This window comes from Rhineura floridana, chromosome 1 (genome assembly GCF_030035675.1).
Source record: "Rhineura floridana isolate rRhiFlo1 chromosome 1, rRhiFlo1.hap2, whole genome shotgun sequence".
In the NCBI taxonomy this organism is placed as follows: domain Eukaryota; kingdom Metazoa; phylum Chordata; class Lepidosauria; order Squamata; family Rhineuridae; genus Rhineura; species Rhineura floridana.
In genome coordinates, this window is record NC_084480.1 from 103,403,301 (window position 1) to 103,429,798 (window position 26,498).

General features: G+C 40.0%; 1 protein-coding gene across 1 annotated transcript in view; it reads left to right on the plus strand.

Annotated features, from left to right (window-relative positions):
* The window catches only part of TRPM6 (transient receptor potential cation channel subfamily M member 6), a 125,018-nt gene that overhangs the window by 73,871 nt on the left and 24,649 nt on the right, over positions 1-26,498 (plus strand). The window contains exons 26-32 of the mRNA XM_061609311.1: positions 1,378-2,501; positions 4,618-4,724; positions 5,193-5,319; positions 17,539-17,636; positions 18,473-18,537; positions 20,863-20,891; positions 23,838-23,888. Coding sequence (XP_061465295.1) covers positions 1,378-2,501; positions 4,618-4,724; positions 5,193-5,319; positions 17,539-17,636; positions 18,473-18,537; positions 20,863-20,891; positions 23,838-23,888 — 1,601 coding nt within the window. The remainder of the gene's footprint in view (positions 1-1,377; positions 2,502-4,617; positions 4,725-5,192; positions 5,320-17,538; positions 17,637-18,472; positions 18,538-20,862; positions 20,892-23,837; positions 23,889-26,498) is intronic.

A 26,498-nucleotide genomic window follows, 5' to 3' on the forward strand; every position in this document is an offset into this window, starting at 1 on the left:
TTTTTTTATAAATGAGAATTCTTCAGCATTTTAATGTGAATTTCTCCTGTTAAACATATTTTTGTCTGCAGTTTTGACTAATGTACACATTTTGCAAGCAGTTTCTCCTATTATAATGTATTATTTATATTCATTTTCAGACACATTTTCCCCCTAATATGTGCATTTTTGTAAGCATTGTTTGGTTGGAGAACTTCATTGCAAAATTCAGATGAGTGTGAATTTAGAAGGATGGATGTGTTTTAGTTCTCATATTGTTTTGGACAGTGCAGATTTGATAAATTTGGCTATAAATTTATTTATTTATTACATTTATACCCCACCTTTCTTTTCATGATAGAAACCCAAGGCAGCTTACATATGGTTCCCAGGTGGTCTCGCATCCAGACCTGACCCTGCTTAGCTTCAGCAGGGTGCTGGCTTCATGTGCCTTCAGGCCATAGCCTGGGACCTGAATGTGAAGTGAATTGAATTTCTCTCCCATCCCTACTGACAAGCCTTTAAAGTGATGCACTTTGCTTTCTTAGGCTGATGAGAGATGCATTTTGGACAAATTGTGAGCAAATAGCAAGGAAAACGGGTCTCCAGCCTGTGGGTTGAAATAGAGCCCTTTCCCAGTAATGTCAATCTTAACTATGAGTAGGGATGGGCAAATGTATCAATTTAACTTTCACTTGGTTTCTAATTTTTCCATTCTTAAGTTTAGTTCTCCACATTTCTACATCAGTTTGCTTTTTTTAAAAAAGTGCTCATGAATATTCTTTAGCATTTTAGTGCAAAATGCTCCTAATATACACGTTTTTGTACATATGCACATTTTTGAAAGCAATTTTCCCTAATATAATGCATTTTTGTATGTTATTTTCTCAAATAAGCATTACTATATGTATTTCACCTAGCATATGGAACGTTGAAGATTTTGTTCTCATGTCCATAACTGATATACTAAATAATGTATATGAATGCAATTTATAAATGTAAATGGACTGCCTTCAAGTTGATTCCAACTTATGGTGACCCTATGAATGGTATTCAGAGGTGGTTTTACCATTGCCTTCCTCTGAGGCTGAGAGGCAGTGACTGGCCCAAGGTCACCCAGTGAGCTTCGTGGCTGTGTGGGGACTTGAACCCTGGTCTCCCAGGTCATAGTCCAACACTCTAACACAGCCTTTCCCAACCAGTGTGCCTCCAGATGTTGTAGGACCACAATTCTCATCTTTCCTGGCCATTGGCAATGCTGGCTGAGGCTGATGGGAGTTGTGGTCCAACAACATCTGGGGCACACTGGTTGGGAAAGGCTGCTCTAACCACTAAACCACACTGGCTCTCATGCAATTTATGCATACATAGATTCATATACCTGTTCTTTTCTCTTAGAGTTGAGGAGATGTTTTCACAGCTGAAGGAGGTTCATGAGAAAGTATTTTACCTCAAAGATGCTTTGCTTGCACTGGACAGCCAGCTCGGACACTTACAAGACCTCTCTGCTTTAACCGTTGATACTCTGAAAATCATTTCAGCTGTGGACACTTTGCAAGTAGAGGAGGCCCTTCTTGCTGATAAGAAGTGTCAAGCTTGTAGGAAGCTTCCCCATAGCTGGAGTAATTCCATGTATTCAAAGGCTTTGAGCGGTATGGAAAGTGTGTGTGATAAGAAGTACAATTACTACAGCATGCCACCTTCCCTTCAGAAAAGCTCAGCAAGGACCCAGTGGCCATCAGGGGGTTGTTGTCGCCTTCTTGGTGTCCTGGACTCCAAAGAGAGCAAATCAGTAAGTAAACATCAGGAGGAGGAAATTGAAAATGACGCTCTAACTTCCGGAGTATCTTCAGAGTGTAAATCACCCCCCAGATATGGACAATTTCTTCTGGTTCCTTCTGGTCAGCAAGGAACCTCTTTATCTGAAGATGCTGGCTTAAATTCGGCTTTTTCAAGTAGTCTGCTCAGAGAAGATGAACTGCAAGCTAAGTCCCAAACCGAGCATGGCAGCACTCCTGCCCAGCAGAATGTGCACAATTTTCCCGAAAGAAAGCCACTTATCAATCAAAGGCAAGAACTGGAATTTCCCTCAGCCAAGAGGGGTAGCGAGACTATTGCTGAATCCTATTTGGCTCTCTATACCCCTAGCACCGCCAGCGAAGTGTCTCTCCCTTCTCATCAACACAACGAGGAACCAGGAGGGGGTTATGTGAACTGGGGATTCTTGGGAGATGACGAAAAGGGTTATTTTAACAAGTCAAGGCAGCAGTCATGCGTACATTTCACCTATAATAAAGACTGCAAGTGTGATCCTCAACATGCACAGCTAAATGAATCCAAATTGCTCTCCTATATTTCCGACATATCAGGAAACAGTAGTGACAGCTCACAGTCTCATCTCCCGTTCCAGAGCAGCATGTCAGTCTGGATCAGTCCACGTATGAAAAACTGGCCTTTTGGCAAGGGAAGTGGCTTTTGGTCCCGCAAGGCAGAGAAAGTGGGAAAGACCTGCAAAATAAAAGGCAATTACTACACACTGTTGTTGCTATTTGATTTGTTTTATTGTTATTTTATCTTTTGGTCATCTTCTGCTTTCCCCCCCACTTTTTAATAATATTTTTAGCATTTAACTTTTGTATCGTATTTTAAAATTGTATTTGTATTTTGCTTTTGTTAGCTGCCTTGAACCTTTTGTGTTATGGAAGACAGAATAGAAATGTTTTAAATAAATTAATATGTGTTACACTGCTTTAAAGCACTTTCCCTAAAGAAGCTTCAAGCCCTGGAGTGGCTTGTTGAGAGTCATTGCTAAGTGATGCCTGTGAATTAGTTGTCCTCTGTTCCAGTATTGGACAACCCTATGTCTACTTCCTTTTTCTTCCATGTTCTTCTTCAGTATAAAGCACTGTTCTTCCCCAGAACAGGTCCCCAGATGTTGTTGGATTACAATTCCCATCATCCTTGGTCATTGGCTAAAATGGCTTGGGTTGATGGGTCTTGTAGTCCAACAAGATTAAAGAACAGTGGTATAAAGTATATATGCTTAATAGGACCTAGAGTCAAACGGAGCCAAATAGGGCTGCCTACTAATTAATGATTTTTAAGATCAATCAAGTAACCACTTGATTACTTGATTATATTTACATATACTAGCCCATTATCAAAACCTCAGCGTAAGTTCTTTTAAAAAAATGAAGGAAGCACGAACATTTATAATTACAGAACTGCTGCCATATTATTAGAAGGGAAGATCATATTTTTATTCTCTATTACAGTGACACACCATAGCCAATACAGACTCTAATAAATAAGTCTACTGTTAATTCTTAGCCTCACATTTAAATTTTGTTCTCACTAATTACAACTGGCCCCATCAAATAATCAAACTTTTAATTGATAAATCTGCTTAAAACTTTAAAACTTAAAAAAGCAGCAAAACAGCAACAACCCCACCATTGTATTTTCAGAGTGATCCAAGTGACTGAATGTGTTATTAAGTTGCTTTGCAATGGATTCAAAGCAATGTGGATTCTCTACTATGAACTCCTTGTTTGGCCTGGGCAAGTACTACCTTTTAGTCTCTGTTTTCCATCTGTAAATTGAGAAAAAGGGCCAGAGTAGATTAGATGCCATTCATAGAATTGCTAATTGTGTGAATAGTGTTGCTTCTCGTTTGGCCCTTATAGTAGTCTATATCACAGAATTGTGGTGACTCGAAGAAAGTAAAGGTTGTAATTAACTTTGCAAATTAAGACTGCAGGTTAAAGCTATGCACATTTATAAATTTATAATGCTGCCCTTTGGGAAGAAGGGTGGTATATAAATTTAATAAATCAATACATATTTATATTGGGATTTCTGTTCTACCTTCTAGCTTAGCAGGGCAGCTTGTTTAAAATCACAATGTCATTTGCATTAAAACACAAAATAAAAAATAAAATAAAAAGCAGAGTCTACAGATAAACCACTTACCTGGAAGTAACTCCATTGAACACAGGATGACTTTTCAGATTATATTTCACAAACACCAGATAAAGTATAAACATTAGCAACAGGATGATGACTGCAAACATGCAGTCTAATGGGGGAGGGAGAGAGAGAGGAGGCAGCGTAGCAAAAGGAAGTGTCTGGGATTGTTCGCATGAGTTTTATTTTCTATCAGTGTGTTCCCAAAGCAAAGAATCACTATTCTGCACCTTTTAAACATTAACACTTGTTAAAATGTGGAATGCACAGATGCTCAAAATATTTTGAGGATCGACGCTTTTTAAACAAAACAAATACTGATTATATGTACTAAGGATGGTGCTATGCTGGTAAAATGGCTGGATGTGAAAACTCTTAATATTCTAACAGTGGAATTCTTTGCATGCCTACTCAGAAATAAGTCTCACTGAGTACAATTACATTGAATGCCAGGTAAGTGTGTATAGGACTGGAGGCTGCATCATGTTAATGTGACACTTTATAGAAATTTATTTGAAATATGAATTTAGGGTTGTATACAATGTTAGGTCCGTTAGTCTTACACAGAGCAGAAACATTGGAATTAATGGTCATGACTATCATAGATCCATTAATTCCAATGGGTGTAACTCTGAGTAGGCCTTAGTTGGCACCTTTTTTTTTCATCCTCAGAGCTATCAAAATCTTTGGAACCACGTCAGTCAGTATGGGCAAAGGCAAAACTTGGAAATAAAGCACGGAAATCTTTGAGGAAGAAACTGAAAACTCTTGAGGTGCCGGTAGGTGAAGGTAGAATTAGAATTGCATGGGTTTTTCCTGTCTTTTTTAAAGGTTTAATAAATATAGAATAACGTAGTCATGAAAGCTCAGCTCTGATCTGAGGATGATTTAAAAAAAAATGTTATTAGCATTGCCAGTTAATCATCACTTATTTTGCAACTGCTCAGTCACTGCTCAAATTATTGGGAAGAATGTAGGGGGTCCTTAATGAAATCCCCCTGTTCAGTCACCTGATACCCCCTCCATTTTACTTTTAGTAAAAAAACCCTGTAGCTTTGACTTCTGACAAAAGCTAGTGAATTTGTATACTTCTTCCTTGTTACTGCTAACACTTGATTCATATAACGTCTTCAAACAATTTGCTGCCCTTCCCCTTATGTATAAAGGCTTAGGAGAGAGAGAGCAGAGACAAAAGGTGTCTGCCTGTCATTTTAGGCTGATTGTTGGGTTCTCTTTTCTCTTGGCAGGTGATTACAGTAGATGGTTGTCCCCAGAGCACTCAAGTTAGTTCAGAACCACTTGAAAGCAGACCTATGGGAGACGAACAGGAACCCAGAACAAATTGGCTAACTGTGTCTCGCTTCAGTCAGCTAAGTATGTAATCCTGAGCAAATAATGATGGACAGAGTTTCAAACATATGGGTGACAGCCAGGAGCTGTAAATACCTTCTACACGGGCCTCTTTAATAGAACAATGTATAGATACAGGCTATTAAATTTCTTATGAAGAATTGTAAATGCTGTGACTCCAGGTTCTGAGGAGCAAGGGTCTCAGGAAATAGTCCCTCAAAAATCCACAATGCATGGGAGACTGCTTGTTCTTCCTGCTAAGGTTCTGTTTACACTGGCTTAGCCTCACCTACATTGACCATTCCTCCATAAACTTGCCCTCATTTCATTGAATGACAGAAATCCTACTTTCTGTTCTAAATAGAAGATAGGCACAATAGGCTTCTTTGTGTGAATGAGCATGGCAGTGGCTGCTGTAGGCACCTTCCTTCTCACTGCCACCCATTTATGGCAGGGAACCATGCAAGCACCATTTTGGAGTCCTCTTTTTTTCTGCTCTTTCAGACGTGGCAGCCATTTTGTGTTATCCCACACACCCATGACAAACATTTTGTGTTATACCACGGACCTTAAGGCAGACATTTTGACTGAGATCCATGACACTTTCTCAAAATTGGATTGACCTCCAGAAGTTCTGCACCTTTCTGTTTATTGGCTGCTTGCCTTGAGGCCAAGAGCCCTTCAGTTTCTGCCCTTTTGCATACACCAGAGGCTTCTGCCTTCAACGAAGTACAAGACCGAAGTGTTGGAAGTTTCACTTCAAGCAATGCATTGTCTCGCTGTATGCCAGCGGTTCTCAAACCTTTTTGGTTCACAGTGCACTGTAAAACGTATAAAAAATTTCTGTCGCACTTCGTGTACAAAATTAAAAATATAGTAATATATTTTAAACTATGAATAAAAATAACTTAATAATAATATACTTTCATAATATTCGCGGCACACCTAGCCACCTCTTGCGGCGCACCAGTGTGCCCTGGCGCACCGTTTGAGAATCACTGCTGTATGCTCTGAATCTATTGACCGTTAGGGGCAATAGATGCAGTTAGTCCATTTGAAAGGGCCCCTGCTTGAATTCTCTCCTTGTTACTTTCCTCAGGTTTAAGCATACCTCTGATTGGTTAGGCTGATATTGTCAGGCCTATCATCACTTCCAGTTCCTCCTTTTCCCCCCAATTCTCTCTCTCCTTACTCTTTGAATTCAGCTAGTGTTGATGATTAGGCTTTCCTATCCACGTGTACTTGTTTAAGACAAACACCATTCGTTCATATTCTTTTTACATCTCCAGTGAACTCTGCTTCATAAAGCAACTCTCTGCAGCAAGCCCATCTTGATAACACTCCCACCTCCCTCCTTCTTATATTTCCAGACCCACCAGTGGCAGCTTATAGATGAGCTTCCAAGTAAATATACAGGAAATCTGGGAACAGTATAGTATGTGCTGATCTTCTACAGAGTTAACAGTGCTTGCTATTCTCTAATGGCATCCCTCAATGCATGGTGGTAGAAAATTTGTTTTGACTTGATTGCCTGTACAGTAGGGCCCTGCTTGTCGGCGGCCCGCTTGTCGGCATTCTGCTAATACGGCGGCTTTCAATTAGAGTAAGGCCCTACTCATACAGCACTTGTTCCACTTTTACAGTGTTTATTGGGCGTTGGGCGCCATTTTATTGACAGAGTTCCGCTTTTTGGAGGATTTCCCTTTTAGACAGAGGTCTGGAACTTAACCCACTGTATGAGTGGGGCCCTACTGTATGTTAAATTCCATTTGTGGCACAGTAATTAGCCTCATGAATAGGAAATTGGTTTATTTCTACTCCCTGAGCAATGACACTTGATTTGAAATAGCAACCTAGGTGATAGGATATATTTCCAAATCTGCTGTTTTGGAGGATGTTATGACTGTTGTTGTGTAAATTTGTATATTTGTTAAGCAGAGCGTGTGTCAGTGTGTGCGTTTACCTAAGAAACCAGGCTTTTTACCCTGCATTGAGATCACTGAGGCTTAAGACTTAGTAAAATAAGGAAATCTACTTTATTTATAGAAATACATAGTAGATAGAAAGTTCTAACTAACTAAGTTAGTTGAGTTGCCCCCATGGCTTAGGAGAGAGAGAGCAGAGACAAAAGGTGTCTCCTCTCTCTCGGACAGTCGGAGAAGAGAAGAGAGGAAAGGGTGGAAGGAAGAGGGGCAGATAAGCTTCCCTTAAGACGTATCAGTCTAACAACAGAAGGACGTCAGTCAGAGCATTACAGGTAAAGGCAATCAAGCCTGTTCATCTGGAGGACCCTAACTCTATCTCCATTCTGGAACATAAACAAAAGAACAAAACAGGAGTTGCTCTTGCCCAACTTCCAACACCCCTTCTCAACAAGTGTTTGGTTCAGCCCACAAGGTTCATCTTGTCTCGCAGCTTGCAATGTCTGACTTTGCCCAACGCCTTCGTGAGAACGTCTGCAGTCATTTCTTCTGTTGGACAATACTCCATCTTGAGTAGCCCTCTGTGGTAGGTAACTCTAATAAATGGTGCTTCACGTCTATATGCTTGGTTCGTGAACTCACCTCTTCTGACTCCAAGAGTCAGAGGTATCCCACTACCACCACCACATCTGGCTTGGTAACAGTATTGATATACAGATGTTTTCTGATGGCTTGTCTTGTATCTCTCAGCGTTTCCTTTAGCATTTGGCTTTTTCTTGAATTTCCTCTTGTAGCCTGCAGCTTTCCTTTCTTGAGGAAGCTTGGTTAGCATCCAAGTTTTACTTTTGTGTAGAGCTTCCAGCTCTTCCTTGGTTGCCTGCCTCCACCTCTCAGCTTCAGCTTTGGGTAAGGCTTCAATCTCTTTCTCAGTCTCTGGCTCTGGAAATTCATCTCTCACAAGGTAAGCAAGTCTTTCTGGTGGTACACCTCTGTTGGTGCATTCAGAGCATCTGAGTGCTGGTGCTTTGGCTGCCCCTTCTGGCTCAGTCGCCTCTTCTGGCTCAGAATCCTTGCCTTCCTCTGCAGGTATATTATTGTTATTCCTTCTGTGGTGGAAGAATAACTCTGCTTCTTCTTCCATTTCGCTGTCATCTGTTTGGTGTGGCGCCCCTTCTGGTCAGTGTGTGCACTTTCCTTCATCAAAGTGGACAGCTCTGCATACTTCAACTTCGCCAGTTTTGGGATCTATTACTCTGTATCCCTTTTGTGTTGAAGAATATCCAATGAATATTACTTCTCTGGCAGTGTTGTCAAGTTTTGACCTCTTGTTTTGAGATGTGCACAAAGGCCTTGCACCTGAATACACAAAGGTGAGACACGCTTGGTGTCCTATCATGCCATAGTTCAAATGGTGCTTTGTTGGTTGCAGATGTAGGAAGTGGGTTTTGCAGGTAGGCAGCAGTAACTGCTGCTTCTCCCCAGTACTTCTTTGGTAACTGCATCTTCCAACAAGGAACGAATCATTTGTCCAAGAGTCCTGTTCATTCGTTCTGTGACCCCATTCTGTTCTGGGTTGCAGACAACTGTAGCCTGGTGCTCTATGCTTTCCTCACGGAGTAAGTCTTGATAGTCCTGGACATATGTTCTCCTGCATTGCCAGATCTTACGATCTGTGGCTTTCTGCCAAATTTGTTGGACACAATCCTGATATAGTCCTTCAATTTTTGAAGTACTTGACTTTTCTTTTAGCAGGTACATTGTAGTATACCTGGAGTAGTCATCTATAAAAGTCAGCATGTATAAATTTCCACTCTGGGATGGCACTTTCATTGGCCCACAAAGATCTGTGTGAATCAATTCTAGAGGCTTTTTGGTTTTCCTCTCCCTTTTCGTAGGAAATTTTGGTTTCACACTCTTGGTCTTTATACAGCACACACATTTCTCTGCACAACTGCATTGTCTCATTTTAATGCTTCTAGCCAAATTCTCTTTCTCTAGAGCAGTTCCTCTGGCTAACCTCGCATGTCCCATTCTTCTATGCCAAGTATGCAAACATTCAGAATTACTGGTTTCCTTGACCACATTTGCATGCATAGCTTCAAGGTATTCTAAATGTAAAAGTCCATCTTTCAATCTTGCAGTGCAACATATTTCTCCTTCATCTAGAACGTGGCAAAATTCTCCACTCATATAAAGTTCACCTCCCAATTCCATTATTTTAGTAGCACTTATTAGATATACAGTTTATTACAGGCAACCAAATACAGGTTTTAGCCAGATAAAATACTAGTATACAGAGGCAGTATCTAAAAACTTTAAGAGTGGTATCTAAAACTGTAACAAAAATTATAAAAATTATAACATTATAACAACATTTAAAAGTAAAACTCAGATTGCGAGGCAAGCTTGTCTAATCTGAGCAGCTCTCACTGCAAATGTGGCTGTGCTGACCATTACAGATCTATCTGGGCAGGTCAACAAATATTTGATCTTCTCTATATCACTAGAGGAAGAGGAAATTGCCACTAAATATTTCTCTAAGTATTTCTTCCTTAATGTCTCATACAGTTTACAACGTAACATATAGTGGATGGTATCCTCTACCTTATGACTACCGCAAACACAGATGCGCTGATCTCTAGGAATTCTCTTGTATCTTCCTTCAAGGAAGTTGGTTTTCATTGTCTGACAGCGCAATGCAGTAAATGCCTTGCGGAGAAAAGGTGGATTTAATTCAGACAGATATTTCTCTTCCTCATGATGCTCTTCAATAAGGGGGAAGGTAATGGAAAATCTAGATGAACTAATAGCATCCATATCCTTTGCAAAGAAATCTTGAAGATGCCTTTTGATATTACATCGGCTGGACAGGATTCCTGCAGCAATAAGTGACTCTAGATTAAGGCCATATTTCTGTAGCAATAATTTGCCGTTAGCTAGCCAAGTATTTTGAATGGGTAAATGTAGCTGCTCTGTTATACACAATCTGACCAGTTCATTTGAAGAGTAGTTCAATTTTAAAAGGTAATAAAAAATGGCCCTAAGAATAAAAAAATAAAGTTGGCATTGTGCCCACTTCTGCTCGAAGATAGGCTGCAGAAGTTCCTGATGGAAGACCCAATACAATACGTACAAAATTGTTTTGGACAGATTCCAGTTGGTCTGGTTCAGGAATACCCCTGAGTTCTGCCCTGTATACCATCTGTGGCATGACCTTGGCAGTAAAAACTCTTAAGGCTGGTATAACAATGCTCCCTCCCATGACTTTTGTAAATTTCAGCACAGACTGCATTGAGCTTTTAACTTATTGGCCTGCCAGTGATTATTCCATGAACCATTATATGCAAAGCAGATCCCCAGATAATTAAATCTGTAGGCTTGTTCTAGTAGATGACCATCTAGAAACCATTTGTGTTTAGCTGGGCATTTGCCAAAAACCATAACTTTGGTCTTGGCATAGTTCACACTTAGCTGTTCTTTCACACATATGTCCCCAAACATTTTCAATAATCTCCTCTTACCAATCTGGGTCTAGGAAAGAAGGACCATGTTGTCAGCGTATAAGAAAATGTTTAGTTTCCGTGAACCGAGAGCTACTGGAAAGTTGGATTTATCAGCTAATTGATATATGATGTCATTCACATATATATTAAACAGGAGGGGCGCTAATAAGCAACCTTGTCTCACTCCTTTAGGTAAGGCAATTACCCCTGACAGCTGATCTTCTCTACTTACCCTGACTTGAAGCTTGGTATCTGTATAAAGGTTCCTTATCAAAATCAGAAGACGTTCATCCATTCCAAGTCTCCATAATTTTCTCCAGAGAATCTCTCTATTTATCCTGTCAAAAGCAGACATCAGATCAACAAAGGCTGCAAAGAGATATTTCCTAGGGGCTGCTGCGTATTTTTCTCTCAAATGGTTTAGAACAAAGCATTGATCTATAGTTGACTTCCCATGACCGAAGCCAGCTTGTTCGTCCCCAATAATATTGTTGCTGTCTACCCAGGTTTCAATCTTATCCAATAAATAACGTGCATATAGTTTAGAGGATACGTCCAAAAGACTGACTGGACGATAGTTGGCTGGGAGAGATTTATCTCCTTTTTTAAAAATTGGGACCACAATACTTTGGTCCCATCCCTGGGGCAGTCTGCCAGAGGTATTTACATAAGTAAAGAGTTTTGCAAATACTGGAGCCCACCAATTTGGATTATCCAGAAACATCTCAGGGGGAAGCATATCTTCTGTCTGTGCAGGCGAGATATTAGATTTTTCACCTCAGAAGTAGTTACTGGAGGCCAAGCAGGGGTATCTTTAATATCAGAAATTTGAATGGGTGGAAACATTCTCATTAAAATTAAATCAGAATTAAAATTAAAAAGTTGATTAAAATGGTTCTCCCAGGACTTAGGGAGGATTAAATCATCCAGGCCATATTTCCTCTCCTTGAGCTTGGAAGCCACCAGGTTCCAGAATTTTTTAGAGTCTTTGGAAGTTGCAGCCTTTTCAATTTCTGATCACATTAAAGCGTAAAAGGCAGCTTGTTTATGTTTCAGCAGCTTCCTATAGCAACGTCGCTTCTCAATCCATGCTTTCCTCATTGGGGAGGTAACATTAAGACTAGCATGCCTGTATGTCACATGGAGATCTTGTCTTTCCTGTCTACAATCTGCATCAAACCACGTCATAGATCGGGGGTTTGGCTTATACGGCAAATTATTTGAGCAGAGAGTACCCACTTGTTGCACAATATCTGAGTAAACTGATAGTGGATCATCAATCTCTGTTCCCATAAATCTATTTCTGAGGGACAGCAACTCTTTGTTAAAGAGAGCCCCCTCTACTTTTAATTGGATCTCGGGAACCCACCTCAGATTTCACCTCCCTTGGAGAATATAGGGAGGTTCATAACCCAGACCTTTTGAGGCTTCTTGGAAGTCCGCCAGTTCCATGCACAATGGCTGGTGATTGCTCGCCAATTGAGTTCCCACAACAAAATTCTTTACATAGAAAGCACATTCATAATTACATAAAAAATAATCTATAACACTCCCTCCCCTAAGGGAGGAGTATGTAAAGTTCCCTGCAGCTTATCGTGTCTGGTACCATTGCAAATAAACAGTCTAAATTTGTAAATTAACTTAAACAAGCAGGTACCTGTGGAATTGATTCATTTATCCATGGATTTCCTGTAAGGGAGGTAGGCTATATCCTCTGAATTCAACCCAAACCTTTCATTGGCAATTAAATACTCATCACCTATTCTGGCATTGAAATCTCCCATCACGATCATTAAAGATGTAGGGTACTGTTGATTGATTAGTTCCAGATGGGATTCCAGAATATTCCATATATCTGGGTTAAAAACTCTAGATCCTCTAGGCGGAATGTACACATTTATACAGATTAGTGAACCCTTTTTGGCTTTTCTGATATATGGTTTGGATAGAAGGGGAAATAGAATCAATTATCTGGATCTCTACATTTAAACTAGTGGCCACCCCCAAAACAAGTCCTCCTCTGCTTCTTCCTTTCTTTTAATCCTTTCTTGGTGGAGTTGAAAACAGGCTAAACTCCTGTATCTCAATTTTTGACACCCAAGTCTCTTGTAGGCCAAACAGCTGGAACTGTGAGAGAAATAAAAAAAAAACCCAAATCCCTCGTCTTGTTATCCCACCCTGAAATATTCCAGGATAGAAGTTTTAAGGGTATTTGTTGGGGCTTGGGATTTACAATCCCTGCCACTTGGGGTGTGTGTGGGGATTTAATTTTTACACCCTCACAGTACTCCCTCTGTCATTTGGGGGAGGGGGTATTACATCATTGGGTAGAGCAATGGATACTTTGGGAGGTGGGGCAGATTTCTTGTTACCTAATTGTTCTCTTGTAACAGCAGTAACTCACCCTCAAATATAGCGGATTTGGTGCTGATTTGCGATACTTTTCCTCTTCCTCCTGTATATTTTCAGCCTGATTTTTATCCTCCCTCTTCCCCAGAGCTGCTCTGCCTAATGAAATAATTTCAGATCACAGCAGCTGACCATCAAGGCGTCTTCTAATAATATTAATGTCTGGATAGAGTGGGCTTGCTTTAGGTGACCCCTTTTGGGGGTTTGGGCTACCAGCCATGGGAGGATCCTCAAGGTCCTGGCATAGCTTCACATCCACTTGGGTAAATAACTCTTGCCTTTGCAGGACAGAAACTTCTTCCATATTTTGTGGTATAAGGATAATCTCAGCTGTGTTCTGTTTCCTACTAATAAGTTGGGTGTTGCTTAAAAATTTGTTTAATAGGTTTAGCTGAAGGCCCCTAAGGCTAAGAATGATTGCTAATTGATCCTCCTCTAAAAGGGCATCGTACGATGCCATTAGAGTCCCTACTTCCTCCGTAGTAAGAAGTTGATCCTTTAATAGGTTCATTTCGGTAGGAACACCTTGAGCCCGGAGGCCTAATTGAATGGTATTTATTTTATTTATAAGTGTTAGTTTCTGTGTCGCTGATAAGTCCTTAAGTAAAGTGGAGGAAGCTAGATCCTCAAGGATTGAAAGGCAACCTTGAGGGAGATCACCACCAAGGAAAGCTTTGTCTAATAGGGATCCTCCATTCCAATTTTGCCCCACCTCTTCATGGTTTTTAGCTTCACAATCCAATGCAACCAGCTGATTAATATCGCAGAAGTTCTGCCCAACATTTTGGGGTCTATCCTATTAATTGCCAACACCTGTTGCTTAAAGGTCTCCTCATTATCATCGAGGTCAATCAGCTTACCTGTTAGGCATTTGTCTTTAGCTTGCCCATTACAGTAAGGTAATCTCCTTTCCTGTAATGGGCTCTGTGGACTAAGAGACATGGACATTAAATGCAATTGCCTAAAATGGTGCTTCACATCGATGTCGAATTTGCTTAGTTTGGCTTTGGCTCCAAGAATGGTACCTGCAACCTGCTGACTGGCATAAGTTATCATGGCTCTGGCATTACAATAATTATAAAACAAATAGTGTACTCTTTCGATATCCCCAATAGCAATATGACCTATTTCCACCTCCCTCAGAATCTGCAAAAGATGGAAAAAGCATTTGGAATACTGTGTACAGTTCTGGTCACCTCATCTCAAAAAGGATATTATAGAGTTGGAAAAGGTTCAGAAGAGGGCAACCAGAATGATCAAGGGGATGGAGCAACTCCCTTATGAGGAAAGGTTGCAGCATTTGGGGCTTTTTAGTTTAGAGAAAAGGCGGGTCAGAGGAGACATGATAGAAGTGTATAAAATTATGCATGGCATTGAGAAAGTGGATAGAGAAAAGTTTTCTCCCTCTCTCATAATACTAGAACTCGTGGACATTCAAAGAAGCTGAATGTTGGAAGATTCAGGACAGACAAAAGAAAGTACTTCTTTACTCAGCGCATAGTTAAACTATGGAATTTGCTCCACAAGACGCAGTAATGGCCACCAGCTTGGATGGCTTTAAAAGAAGATTAGACAAATTCATGGAGGACAGGGCTATCAATGGCTACTAGCCATGATGGCTGTGCTGTGCCACCCTAGTCAGAGGCAGCATGCTTCTGAAAACCAGTTGCCGGAAGCCTCAGGAGGGGAGAGTGTTCTTGCACTTGGGCCCTGCTTGCAGGCTTCCCCCAGGCACCTGGTTGGCCACTGTGAGAACAGGATGCTGGACTAGATTGGCCACTGGCCTGATCCAGCAGGCTCTTCTTATGTTCTTATGAACTTCCTCTCAGACTGTGTTAAGAGCCCTGGCAGTTTGGGATAATTACATAGAACCGCCTGCTGTTTCATCAAAACTAGGAAAATGGATTGAACTCTTTCGGACTGCTGCTTCACTGTAGTAGTGAGTGGAGTGGAAGGTGAACCAGAGAGACTTTCTTGAGGAATAAAGTCTAGCATGGCTTCCTGTGGACTGAGGTCTTCACACACAGGAGGAAGAATAGGAAGACCAGATACTATATTCGCCACTTCTTGGGAGGAGGTCTCTCTTTGTTCAGGCTTTGTCTTATTTGTCCCGTAAGAGTAGCACTTATTAAGTTGTCTTTAAAATATGGAACATATAGGCAGTTTTTAAGTTCAAGCTGTTTTTTGCCATCTGGCATTTGCACAGCAATTCCACTGTACCTAGTCCTTGACAATAAAAAAATCTCCAGAGGCAGTCTTTATTTCTTGTGTAAAGTTTTTGAAACACTTAAACAATTTTTTTTCTTTTATTAGGTGGGTTGTACATTCTGAGTCGATTAAAAATCTGTTTTTATAATCATTTTTCCTTTCACCAACTACATTGTAACTAGAAGCCTTTGTTTTTGCCTTACTCTGCCCAGAGGCTTCTCTCACTTCAGTTTGCCTTTGTTTAAAGTCAGGCTTTGCTGCTGTCTGACACCTATCACAATCCCTTTGAAGATGGTTTGGAGATCTGCATATGGAACAGAACTTCTTTCTCTGTCCCTTGCCCTCCTGTTGATTCGGGCAATGACTGCTATTCTTTGTTTGCTTGTTTCTGCCCATAGTAAGGTTTGCCTCTTGAGACAGACTATGTACTTCCTGTCTCTCCTTAAAATCTTGATCCTTTAAATATGATATGATCTGACTCATGTTTTGGTCAGAATTCTCTTGCACACAGGAAATTAATTTATGACGCACATGGAGATTGCTCAGGAGTAGTGCCTTTTTCATTTCATCATCAGCCAAATCCCTCCCACATCTCTGAAGTTCAGCGAGCAGCTCTGTAAATTTTTGAATATGTGTATTCAGGCTGCCTCTCTCAGCAGGCTCCTTCAGAGAAAACAGCTCCTTGTAAAGGTACATGATGTGATTCTTAGACTTTCTCTGATATATTCCTTCTAGCTTCTCCCACATTTGTTTTACTTTGTTACATCCTACGCAAACATTTAGTGCCTCATCTGATAATGCAGAAATAAGCAGAGACTTCACTTTTGCATGCTTATGTCTCCAGGATGCTGTAGCAGTTTCATCCTCTGCCAAGGGTTCAGGATCAGTCAGGATCCCGTTTAAATCTTCCCCTTCAAGGATCGCAGTGAACCAAAGATTCCACACTGCATAATTATCCTTCTCCAGCCTTGGGATGCTTCTCTCAAGTCTTGACTCTTCAGCCATCCTTTCCTATCTTTTGTTCTGCTTTTCTTTCTCTAACCTAAAGTCTCCCTTTTGTTGATTTCTTTTGTAAATCACATGCAGTATTTAGCCTTTTTAGCTTTAGGCACAACTTGCAATTCAACTTAGTCTACTGGGCCCATAACCCTTGTTGTTGTGTAAATTTGTATATTTGTTAAGCAGAGAACAACAGCGGTCTGAAATAAGAAAATAAGAAAAGCTACTCTATTTATAGAAATGCATAGTAGATAGAAAGGCATACCTAGTTCTAATGAACTAACTAGGTTGGAGTTGCCCTCATGGCTAGGAGAGGGAGAGCAGAGACAAAGGTGTCTCCTCTCTCTCGGATAGTCAGAGAAGAGAAGAGAGGAAAGGGCGGAAGGAGGAGGGGCAGCTAAGCTTCCTTTAAGATGTATCAGTCTAACAACGGAAGGAAGTCAGTCAGAGAATCACAGGTAAAGGTAATCAAGCCTATCCATCTGGAGGACCCTAACTCTATCTCCCTTCTGGAACATAAACAGAAGAACAAAACAGGAGTTGCTCTTGCCCCACTTCCAACAATGAAAACAAGAACTGCATATAGCTTGATACTGCAGATCTGCAGGAAAAGTTCCACAGATGCTGTACAGGAAAGTAGTGATGGATGATGCCCACTTTCCCAGCTTGCATCAGCGTACCTAAAAAATCAGCTGAACAACTTCTCCCCCAAAATGGAAAATAGCTCACCTTATTGCCAAGTAGATCTGAATTTGTCCTATAAGGTGCTAAATTACCTCCCTCCTACCTAGCCATCTCTTTTACCCTCTTTACTAACCATTTTTTCAAATTCTACCTCCCTGTCTGTCCCATTCCCATCAGTGCCAGTTCCTGTGGTGTCATGGCAGGTTCCAGCACTATGGTGGCAGCATGCCTTTCAGAGAAGAGACGGGATGTCTTTTTCCCCTTCTCTTGTTGACTGTCTGCTGTGGTAATAAGTAGTCGTGCACAAACTTGCAAAGCCTCAAGTAGCCCATAAGAAACATAATGTTTGCAAAGGTGTAGATATTGGAATAGCCCCTACTTTTTCCAGAGTCACAGAATAGGATCAGTCTTGTTTAGAACAGACTATTCATTACTTAATTTTTTTGAGGAAGAGGAGGGAAGTGTGTTTTTATTTTAATGTTCATAGGTGCTCTTTTTATGTTTGTTTACTTGGCTAGGTTTGGACTGTATCAGTTGTATGCACCAAAGAATGAAAAACCAAGAAACGGCAAGACACACAGTACAGATTTGTGACTACTTGAGGCAATCAAAAGAGGTAAGGCTCAAAGACATATAATATTACAAGGCTTTCTTTGCATTCTATAAATCTATGCCCAGCCCATCGACTGTTGTGTTATATATTAGTCTGAGCACTGGGAAGAGACTTTTCTTGAGAAATTTAATTTTATGCAGCAGGCGCAAGAGATGCAGGGTAAGAAATTAGTAATTAACCACTTAACCTTCAGAAAAGATTAATAAAAATGCCATTAAACTATTGAATCATGAAATGGGAGAACATATGAAGAGGACTGAGGTATGGTAATTCTCTAGTCCATTAAAAAAAGTGAATGTGGTTGTGACTATATTGAAGAACTTAGTTCTCTATATTAATATATTTAAGCAAAATCCAACTTCTTAGTTGTTTGGTGATATTATTCCTTGCAATTTGGGGATTAAACTCATTCTGGTATTTTTGTTTTGCTTTATGCATTTATCTTTAGAGTTTATCTCTCTATTTGAACTAATTTATCCAAACTAAGGTGGCACAAGCAAGGGCAATTCAAGTCAGTGATGTTTTTGCTATTGACTTGAATAGAATAGCCTGATGATCAAAAGAAGCTTGAGAGTAGAAATGGTTGGACCTTTTCACTGTTGTACCCCACTTCTCTTGATACCACCATATGCTATATCAAGTATATAATATATTCATTATATACCTAATATAGTGTTTATATATAAAAAAATACTGCACTAAACCAGTGAAACCTCACAGCAAACATTACAACCTTATGTAGGGCTCCAGAGTTACTGCAGACTGGGAACAACATGCCCCCAAAGTCATGAAATCAGGACATGCTTTAATTGAGAAAATTCATTTCCCTCCTCTTTCAGGATTTAAATAATAGCACGACTTGGACTAGGAAAAATAGGAAGAATAATCTGAGCAGGAGCCATTCGTAAGTATCCCTGTTTGTATTACTAAGTATGTCTTCCTTTGTTCACCTTAGATAGGAAAGGTTGCTAATATTTTGCCAATATAGATGCCAGCAAACTGGTTGGTCTGTGTGCATGGGACAGCCAATCTATCTGACTGTATGTCAGTGCTACTCATGATGAACAATCCTGGCAGTCTTATACAGTCCTATATGCCTTCTTAAGGAGGATGTAAATTCATGTTTACCTCTAACATCTGTAGCATTATTTTGCTCTACATGTGGTGTTAGCCATACCTTTTTTTATTAGCATTATTTGTAAAGATGAAAATGTTTGTTTCCTCCTGCATTCATACATTTATTATATACTTTATATAGTTAATTTTATGTGCTTGACAAAAATTAACTTTAACATTTGATTTCCATTAGGTTGAGTAGTTACGATGGAGCTCATGGTAAGCTTTTGCTCTTCCTTATTTATAAGCAACACAATTATAAATTGCACAGTTGGAATAATTTTGGTCTTGTGTAAAAAAGAAAAAGTATCAGTATCAGCTCATTTTTTTTAGACCTTCCTACAATATGCGCCAGGTTATCCTTTAATACATATTTCAAAGGTTGACTTTTTGGAGACCTCTGCAATGAAAATACACTTCTATGGATGACTTTTTTTTTAAATAGTGCTTCTGACAAACTGCCTTGAAAGGAGTCATAGAGAAGATAAGGCCATGCCTTGCTAGACATCTGATGATTAATGCTTGCCAGAGTTTTGTGAAACCTTGAAAGCTACATATATTTGTTGATGCCAGCAGTTCAAATGGAAGCTCACTATATCGTGAGTGTCTTTGTCAGGGGCCATTGGCACCGTGTATAATTTTAAACAGCTAGACTAACTTTTGTTTTAATTACTTTAAGATTATAAATCACTATTCTGTCTCTAGTTTCTTAAAGTAGGGAACTAAAAGTAACATAAAGGTTTCTTCTTTTTCCGATTCTGCTCTACATTTACTATCTTTGAAATCATCCTAGCCAAGTCACTTCATCTTTGCTATTATCACATTCTCTCTGCTGGACTTACTACTTTGCTAACTTCCCTTCCACTTGATTAAGAATGCCTCTGTCAAAGCTCCATTTTCTCCCTACTCCCTATGAACATGTTCCATCCCTCCTTAAGTCCCCTCACTGTCACACTCCACATCATTAGCATTTTTACTTTTAAGGCTTTGTGAGCCTCTCTCATATACACCCCTTTTTTCTCCCTCCATTCCACCCAGAGATGGAAGAATCTGTCAATTTCAGCTATTTCACTTTCTCATATTTCCAATCTTGAATCTTGTTCTCCACATTTCTGCAAAAATCTGCAATTTTTTAAAAATGAAAATTCTTCAGCATTTTAGTGTGAATTTCTCCTAACGAACACATTTTTGTATGCATTTTTGACTAATGTACACATTTATGCAAGCAATTTCTCCTAATGCACTGCTGTATGTTATATTCACTAATATATTCATTTTTATACACTCTCTTAATGTATGCATTTTTGTAAACATTTGGCTGAAGAACTGCATCACAAATTCAGACAAGTGCTAATTTGAAAGGATGGTTGTGTTTTCATTCTCATATTGTTTCTGAAAGTGCAAATTTGATAGATTCAGCTTTAAATACAAACTGAATTGAATTTCTCCCCATTCCTAAATCCATCAAACTCAAGTTCATCCGTGATTGTACCCTTTGTCTGTCTTTCTCTTTTTGTTTCTGCATTTTCTGATACTTCCTGTACCTGAAATAACATCCTCCTCTCTATTAGTGAATCTTCCACCCTTTCTTCAAGAACAGTTTTCTTAACAAAGCCTTTCCTGAAGCTCCTAAGCCTAGCCTTTCCCTAAGAGATGCCATCAAATTCTTCTGCTGGGTCACCTGTTTAGGTGAAAGATCTGTAGGAAACAGTAAGACTAGCAACATTTCTCCTCCTCATCTCTGTTTTCCACTTGTCTAGAATCATAGAGTCATAGAATAGTAGAGTTGGAAGGGGCCTATAAGGCCATCAAGTCCAACCTCCTGCTCAATGCAGGAATCCAAATCAAAGCATTCCCGACAGATGGCTGTCCAGCTGCTCTTGAATGCCTCCAGTGTCGGAGAGCCCACTATCTCTCTAGGTAATTGGTTCCATTGTCGTATGGATCTAACAGTTAGGAGGTTTTTCCTGATGTCCAGTTGAAATCTGGCTTCCTGCAACTTGAGCCCATTATTCCGTGTCCTGCACTCTGGGACAATTGTGAAGAGATCCTGGCCCTCCTCTATGTGACAACCTTTCATGTACTTGAAGAGTGCTATCATATCTCCCCTCAGTCTTCTCTTCTCCAGGCTAAACATGCCCAGTTCTTTCAGTCTCTCCTCATAGGGCTTGGTCTCCAGTCCCTTGATCATCCTTGTTGCCCTCCTCTGAACCTGTTCCAGTTTGTCTGCATCCTTCTTGAAGTGCAGAGACCAGAACTAGATGCAGTACTCAAGATAAGGCCTAACCAGTGCTGAATAGAGGGGAACTAGTACTTCACGCGATCTGGAAACTATACTTCTGTTAATGCAGCCTAATATAGTGTTTGCCTTTTTTGCAGCCACCTCACACTGTGGGCTCATATTCAGCTTGTGATCAATGACAATCCCAAGATCCTTCTCACATGTCGTATTGCTTAGCCAAGAATCCCCCATCTTATAACTGTGCATTTGGTTTCTTTTTCCTAAGTGTAGAACTTTGCATTTATCCCTGTTGAATTTTATTCTGTTGTTTTCAGCCCAATGCTCCAGCCTATCAAGGTCCCTTTGAATTTTGTTCTTGTCTTCCATGGTATTCGCTATGCCCCCCAATTTTGTATCATCTGCAAATTTGATAAGCATGCTCTGTACCTCCTCATCCAAGTCGTTAATAAAAATGTTGAAGAGCACTGGGCCCAGGACCGAGCCCTGTGGTACCCCACTCGTTACTTCCACCCAGTTTGAGAAGGAACTATTGACAAGCACTCTTTGAGTAGTATTCTGGAGCCAACTGTGGACCCACCTGATAGTTGTTACATGCAGCCCACATTTAGCTCGCTTGCTAATCAGAATATCATGGGGCACTTTGTCAAAAGCTTTGCTGCAGTCGAGATATATTATGTCCACAGCATTCCCACAGTCTACAAGGGAGGTTACCCGATCAAAAAATGATATAAGATTAGTTTGGCAAGATTTGTTCTTCATAAACCCATGTTGGCTCCTAGTAATCACGGCATTGCTTTCAAGGTGCTTACAGATTGACTGCTTTATAATCTGCTCCAGAGTTTTTCCAGGGATTGATGTTAGGCTGACTGGTCTGTAGTTCCCCGGCTCCTCCTTTTTGCCCTTTTTGAAGATAGGGACAACATTAGCTCTCCTCCAGTCATCCGGCACTTCACCAGTCCTCCATGATTTCGCAAAGATAATAGACAGCAGTTCTGAGAGTTCTTCAGCCAGTTCCTTCAATACTCTAGGATGTAGTTTATCGGGCCCTGGAGATTTGAACTCATTCAAAGTGATTAGGTATTCCTTGACCAGCAACAGTCCATAGTATTTTAGCCAATCAGGAGGCTTTCTAATGAGGTAATACTTCTCCAGTTTTCATGCCTAACAGGCCCCCTCCTTCCCCCTAATCTCAACTGTTCTCAGGCCTGCTTGACCTGGTACCAGGCTCCCAGCAGATAGCAGAGATAACCAGGTGCTCCTCCTCAAGCCTCTTAATTAGCTACAGCTGAGAAACGAAACTTAGTTTTCCACTCACTCAGAGGCCCATCTCTACACAAGATGAAATCCCCACAATTCCCTGCATCAGAGCCATGTTACCTTAAACCATTCTGAACCATGCTACAATTTCATGACATAGAGAAAGAGGAATCAGAAGCCCAACCCAAGTTGCTGTCTGAGACGGATCTCAATGAAGTGCCTGCTCCACCATCACCCAGGTTGTGCAGACAGATGTGCAGCTTTTCCAGTTAGGAGGAGTGTCACTTGCTCATGCAGGCCTATTCAATGAAACCTTCCCCACACAAGGAGAAAGAGCCCACCCAGAACCTACTGAAAGGGTCTTGAGGTGTGTGTCTAATTGTTGCGACATCTTAGCTTTGAGTAGTCATACATCTTGTGTGATCTGTAATTTGATCTATAACATGCTGTAAGCTGAAATTTCACATTAAACATAACAGAGCAAAACACCCCAGTGAGTCTGTGTCTGAATCTAACAGAGTTGGCCAGAACAGAACCCAAAGCATGGTTTAAGCTTGCAAATGTATGCACCGTTGGTAAAGAACCTCTGGCCCTGCAGATGTTGCTGAACTACAACTTCCATCAGCCCTAGCAAGCATGACCAATGGCCAGGGAGGATGAAAGTTGTACTTCAGCAGCATCTGGAGAGCCAAAGGTTCACCACAACTAGGATACACAGTATATGTATACACAGTTGGACCCCTACTGGGAGGAAGGGCAGGATATAAATCTAATAAATAAATAATAAATAGTTGTTTACCATCTGCACAGCACTCCCATTTTTATGATGTAGAGGCTCCCAGAAATGAAGTAACAGCTATAGCTAAGGTTTATCAGTTCAGACATCACACCAAACCATGGTTCAAACCATTATTTCTAATCCTGCCTTGCCAGAGAAACGCACCGTTAATTGTCAGTTCAGATTACATCATACCTAACCATATTTAAGCATCCTTAACTGTTCTTTGAGATCAGTGATGTTTGAATTGAGCCTTTGTCTCTAGTAAGAAAAGGGGTTGCTTTTTACATAATAGAATCTGGACCACTTTATAAATGTCTGTTTAAATTAGCTTTGCTTCTTTATTATTTGTCTGTTTTAGATTTTATAACATTTTAGATGTCTTGGGTTAATGAACCAGCATGACTATAACATCATTGTCATAATGTAGTTAATAGGATGCATAATGACTGGGGATGGAATTGAGGATATTGTGCCTTTGGGATCCCATGAAGTATAGTGGCCAGTAAAAGGGTTTTTACCATGCCTGAAGTGCAATTTGTAGCTCTTCAGTTTTTGAGAAGTTGAGTGTCCTTGAGCTGAATATTGTCTGTCATTTTGTAGTGTCCAGTATAATTACATGTTGTTTTATTGACAGTTTATATAGGCTACATTTTGTACTTTATAACATAACATAGTTAAAACGATTCCTCTATAGAATGCTAAACCAGCCACTTTATTTCATGGCAATCTTAAATGCATGGTACTCACAAGAGCACATTTATCTTTGCTTCTTCTGTTTAAAATAATAATCTTTTTTTTTATTTATTAGAAATCTCATCCTCCTTAAAAAACTCTCAAGACCTGCACAATCATTACTCAGGTAAGTAGTGAGTATCTAAATGGTAGCTGAACCATTGCATTAGTTGATAAGCACATTAATTATTTTTCCCTGTACTTTTTTGATATTCTCACTTCTTATCAAGAGCAGTATATTACGATTATTCCTAACACAGAAGTCTGGGAAGATTGAGATTATTTATTCTTTAAACACTAGCTTCTGCAATGCATAGCAAGTAGCTGTTGGCGATATAAGTTTGAAGATTAAAAAAAAGTACTGGCAAGGAATAAATGGCATTTTCACCGCCAAAGACAACAGAGAGAAATACTAGAGGATTTGGAGAAGACAGAAAGAACATCTTGTTAATACCATCAGTTTTTACTTGTGACAAAATACAATATTTGCTGTGTATTCTTGTTCCTACCCTAAGTGAATTGTCTTCAAGTTTTGTTTTTCTTTTTAAACTGAACTTCTCTAGGGAAATTTATCACATGGCAGCTGGAAGGAATCCAAAGCAGATTTGGTTCAGCCCTTGATTATTTACCCATGTCCTGCATTAACCCCCTAAAAATCAATGCATATCTTCTACATCATCATGTATCAAAAGCAGTGAGCAAGGATGAATACAATCTGCCATGTCTTCAAATAGGGATAGTTTATTTTTTTTAAATAGTGACTTTAGTAAGCAGTCCAGGTTAGTTGTGTCAGGATCTCACTTGCAGTCTGTCAGTTTTATATACACCACTTAAAATTCTTTTTTTCGTTTTCTTTTTTGATTAAGCGATTTAATTTTTTTTCTAAATAAATAAAAAGGAATGAAAGCAAAAGTTCCCAAATCTTAGGAAATATGTTTTCCTTGTCACTGGTGGACCATGACTGATATACCAGATCAAATGTTATAAAATAGCCTTCATAACTTCTAATTTCCACCTTAAACTGATTAATGGCCAATGCAACCACTTGAACACTGTTCAGATACAGCTCTTACATCCTTCATCTGAACATGTACCAGTGGGTAGAATACTACAAAGCTGTTCTTTTCTGTGATGAGGAGAAATGTGTAGAACCTGCCAGCAGATGTCCCTATAGTCCACACTTATATTGGATTTTCACAAACTTTGCACATTTTGATTGAGAAAAACACAGTTAAACAAATTTCCTAAGTTATGACATAGTTGCCGTCAATAGTGGATGATCTCCACTCTTCTCCAGATATTATATCATTAGCCCAGTGGACATATCAACAAAGATCATACACACTTCCAGTCAGTGAGATGTGGCTAAGAACATCCTAGCAACCTAGTGTGCAACAAAAAAGGGCACTTGCAGTTGGGAAAATTCTCCACAGCAAAACTGGGGTGAAGAGGACTGTGAGTTCCTAAATATAACATTGCCCTGCCTGAGTCTTATTTATTATTTATCCCTGAGTCTGACTTGTATTCTACCACTGGAATATTTTTTAAAATCAAGACTCAGTATATCATCTCCATCCTGAAGAATGGGTTTTGCTCTGATTGGGTCAGGATGCCCAACTCACTAGTACTGTAAAGAATTTTAAGATTCTAGGCTGGAAATACAGCCAAGGCCACTGATGGTTTGTTCAGTTTTTGGCAAGCTTCTTAAACATTCTGTACAGTCTAGCAGATCTACTAGTAGTGACGGAAAGATCTGTCACTGTTGGTACTCTCAGTTTCTCATTATTCCAATCTTAAATTAAATTCACCAAATTTCTGCAGCAATTTATTTATTTATTATTATTTTTATTTATTTATTTATTGTTTAATTTATATGCCGCCCTTCATCCCAGCAGGAGCCCAGGCAGCAAACAAAATAAAAAAAAAATCATAAAAACAGACCTTAAAATACATTAAAACAAAACAACTTTAAAAACATTCTTTAACAAAGCTTTAAAAATATCTTAAATAAACAGGATTAAAAAAACCATATTGTTTAGGGGAAAAAAGGTTTTTAAAAAAACATATTAAAAGCAATTCCAACACAGACACAGACTGGGATAGGTCTTAACTTAAAAGGCTTGTTGAAAGAGGAAAGTCTTCAATAGGCACCGAAAAGATAACAAAGATGGCACCTGCCTAATATTTAAGGGTAGGGAGTTCCACAGGGTAGGTGCCACCACACTAAAGGTCCGTTTCCTATGTTGTGCAGAACAGACCTCCTGATAAGATGGTATCTGCAGGAGGCCCTCACCTGCAGAGCGCAGTGATTGACTGGGTATATAAGGGGTAAGATGGTCTTTCCGGTATCCTGGTCCCAAGCTGTATAGGGCTTTGTACACCAGAACTAGAACATTAAACTTGGCCCGGTAGCAAATGGTCAGCCAGTGCAATTCTTTCAGCAGTGGGGTGACATGTTGGCTATACCCTGCCCCAGTGAGCAGTCTCGTTGCTGCATTTTGCACCAGCTGCAACTTCCGGACCAACCTCAAGGGCAGCCCCACATAGAGCGCATTACAGTAATCTAGCCTAGAGGTTACCAGTGCATAGCCATGGTCAGGCTATCCCGGTCCAGAAATGGCCACAGCTGTCTTACCAGCGAAAGCTGGTAAAAGGTACTCCTAGCCACTGAGGTCACCTGGGCCTCTAGAAACAAAGATGGATCCAGCAGCACCCACAGACTACTCTTTCAGAGGGA